Raw genomic sequence first — 3,439 nt, 5'->3', positions numbered from 1 at the left:
GAGGGCGCCCGCCTCTCTCTCTCTCTCTCTCTCTCACACACACACACACACACACACACACACACACACCCTCGCGCGTTCCTCCGGACAGATTCTTCTTCTTCTCTCTCCAGTGGATACTGCGGGGAACACACGGATTTCCTGTAGGATGGATTGCTGAAACTCCCTTTGCGAGATTATCCATTTATTTCCTTTCATTTCCCTCCCGTCACACTATCTCGTCTCCATCCATCCATCCATGAGTCCGGACGGGTTCTGATTCGAACAGAATGCGGATCCTGGTGTTGATTCCGCTGCTGTGGGGACTCAGTGAAGGGGTTTTTCCCAGCAGTGTCCAGATCGGTGAGTTACACTTCTAACATGATCGCTAGGTAGGCACTTTATTAACCCCACGAGGAATATCGCAGTGCAACAGATACGATGCACATAGTGCATAATAATTCACAATAATTAGTTTATACACTGCGTTATACAAATACACAGAGATATGAGTCTCAAATAGGGGTTTAAAGCTATTATTTTACCTAAAGAACCTTGTGTGCTGAAATGTCTTTGTTTTGGGGTTTAGGGGTTTTCGTTCTTGCACTGTTCTCCTTAAAATACCCTAAAAATGTGCTTTTGAGCACCAAATGCGTTATTTACGCCAATTAACTTGTAAGGAAAAGATTGTGGGAATCAAATTTAAAATGTAAGAATCAGACAGGGAAATACACATATTGGTTGACTACTATTTTTAAAATTGGTACAATTCATTGGACACAAAGGGGACAGCTGAGGTGGACAGTGTCTTTTGTGGTCATGGCCCTGTAAAGTGTCCAAATCTAGTGCTATTTAAGCATTTTTTTTTCTTAAATGTGATATTTAATGGTTGTAGATTCATTTGTAATTCTCTGCACATGCAGTATTATTAGGGTGGAATAATGTTTTCAAGGGTTTAGAGTACTTTAGCATGCATGAGTTGTGGTCATCATGATGAAGATTGTGGTCAAGTGCATATTGAGTGCGCTTTTGTACCTTTCATTGCCAGTTCAGAGCATCACTGCAGTATTCGGTCTTGTCTTTCTGTACTGGTACGATGTGGGATGACCTCTTCCCATCTGAGTCTGATCAAAGTTTCCCATTTCACCAGATTTGCAGCTCTATGTTTGATTAACATCAGCAAACCACTATGCATGCCCGCCCACCCCTCTCTCTCTCTCTGTCTTGCACACACACAGTTCCCTCTCTTTTTGCAGGATGTGTCTTGCGTGTGTGTTCAGTCACTGCATTGCTCATTGAGATGGAGAGTCTCACGCCATAATGAGATGCGGCCGCTGACTTGTGCGCCTTTGACAGCACTGCCGATAAAGTTAATGCGCTAAATACGGACACACAGAGCGAGAGAGATGGAAAGTTGCACGCAACGCCTAATGACATTTACATACCGCTGCAATGCAAATGCACAATGCTTGTGTTGTTCGTCGCAAATAAAAGCACGTTATGGGATCTCCAATTGCAGCTGAGCCAAAACGTCCATCAAAAAGAGAGAAGAATTAGGAGGATGTGATGAAACAGAACGTGACACTGGCCCAGCCAAGTGCAGACATGCATGCTCTGGTGACACCAACAACAAATGCGATCTTCCGCACAGATAATTTCCATGATTAAAGGGACAGTTCACCCAAAAATGAGCACTTAACTCACCCTGCATGTCATTCCAAACCTGTATGACTTGATTAAATCTGTGGAGCACAAAACAAGATGTTTAACAGAATGTTCACACTGCTCTACACACTTAAAATAATGGTTCTTCATTTGGCATTGATGGTTCCATGAACAACCATTAACATCCATGGAAACTTTCCATTCCACAAAAGGGTTACGCTATTTAAAAAAAGGTTCCAAAAGGGTATTTTTGCAGTGATTTGCCATAGAAGAACCATTTTTGGTTCCCAGAAGTTGTTAGAGTGAAGAACATTTTAATAATCTAAAGAACCTTTTTCCACTGTAAAGACCTTTTGTGGAATGGAAAGGTTCCATGGATGTTAAAGGTTCTTCATGGAACCACCAACGCCAATAAAGAACCTTTATTTTTAAGAGTGTATAGTGGAAAAGGGTTCTTTAGATTTTCAAAATGTTCTTCATACTAAGAAAAAAGGTTCTTTTAAGAACTGTTCACCAAAAGGTTCTTTGGGGAACCAAAAATGGTTCTTCAATGGCATTGCTTTGAAAATCGCCTTCTGGAATCTTTATTTTTAAAGCAGTAGTTCACCCAAAAATGAAAATATGCTGAAAATGTCCTCAGCCTCAGGTCATTCAAGATTAGGATGAGTTTGTTTCTTCATCAGATTTGGAAAAATGTAGCATTGCATCATTTGCTCAGCAATGAATGGGTGCCGTCAGAATGAGAGTCCAAACAGCTGATAAAAACATCACAATAATCCACAAGTAATCCACAGCACTCCAGTCCATCAGTTAACATCTGGAGAAGACAAAAGCTGTGTGTTTGTGAGAAATAAATCCATCAACGCTGTTTCAAACTTCAAACCATTGCTTCTGGCTAAAATACGAGTCCTTTATACATAATAAGGCTTCCTCCAGTGAAAAAGTGGTCTGGTCTGAATCAGGAGAGAAATCTGCACAGATCAAGCAGCGTTTAAACAGTCCAAAACAGCTCTAAACAAATATGTGTGTGGATTTTGATGTGAGAGACAACAGGAGATTAACTTTTTCACTGGAGGAAGCATTATTATGAATTATGGACTCAGATTTTGGCCAGAAGCAATGGTTTGAAGTTAAAACATCTTAAAGATGGATTTGTTTCTCACAAACATGCAGCTTTTCACAACACAATACATGAATTGATGGACTGGAGTGGTGTGGATTACTTGTGGATTATTGTGATGTTTTTATCAGCTGTTTGGACTCTCATTCTGACGGCACCCATTCACTGCAGAGCATCCATTGCTGAGACACTGATGCAATGCTTCATTTCTCCAAATCTGATGAAGAAACAAACTCATTTAAATCTTGGATGGATGAGTAAACGTTCAGCAAATTTCCATTTTTGGGTGAACCATTCCTTGAAGAGTGTAGTTTGTACAATAAAAGTGAATGCAGACCAAGGTAAATGAGCTCCTAAAAAGACAGAAAATCAGTGTCTTGGATTTCATTCACATTTGTGTGCATTCCAGTATGGTGCATCAAGATTTGATGTCATTGGTAGTTGACAGTGAGAGATACATGAGAACCAATGGTGTTTAGAGTTATTGATGTGCCATATTCTAATGTAAACGCAAGATTTTAGAGCTATAGCCGAGAGTATGATTTATAGTGAAAGAAAAACAAAAGTGATGCAGGTAAAAGAACAATTTTCCAATTTAGGGTGAACTAGTCCTTAAGCACCTCTTTCTTGCTTCTTTCCTCTTTGCAGTCACTTATTCTTTCTTCCTCTCACTCT

At 40.2% G+C, this 3,439-nt stretch overlaps 1 protein-coding gene across 6 annotated transcripts in view; it reads left to right on the top strand.

Moving 5' to 3' along the window:
* gria4a (glutamate receptor, ionotropic, AMPA 4a) overlaps positions 1-3,439 on the top strand; it is a 99,156-nt gene that overhangs the window by 1,435 nt on the left and 94,282 nt on the right. For 3 of the 6 annotated variants that reach the window (XM_016487600.1, XM_016487604.1, XM_016487603.1), the window contains exon 1: positions 107-342. The exons of the other annotated variants lie outside the window; for them this stretch is intronic. In XM_016487600.1, coding sequence (XP_016343086.1) covers positions 270-342 — 73 coding nt within the window. In that variant the 5' untranslated portion in view covers positions 107-269. Of the gene's footprint in view, positions 1-106; positions 343-3,439 lie in introns of those variants that run through there. 6 annotated transcript variants of the gene reach the window in all.

Source organism: Sinocyclocheilus anshuiensis, unplaced genomic scaffold, assembly GCF_001515605.1.
Source record: "Sinocyclocheilus anshuiensis isolate Anshui unplaced genomic scaffold, SAMN03320099.WGS_v1.1 scaffold906, whole genome shotgun sequence".
NCBI classification, from domain to species: domain Eukaryota; kingdom Metazoa; phylum Chordata; class Actinopteri; order Cypriniformes; family Cyprinidae; genus Sinocyclocheilus; species Sinocyclocheilus anshuiensis.
This window is presented reverse-complemented; position numbering and strand designations above follow the sequence as displayed.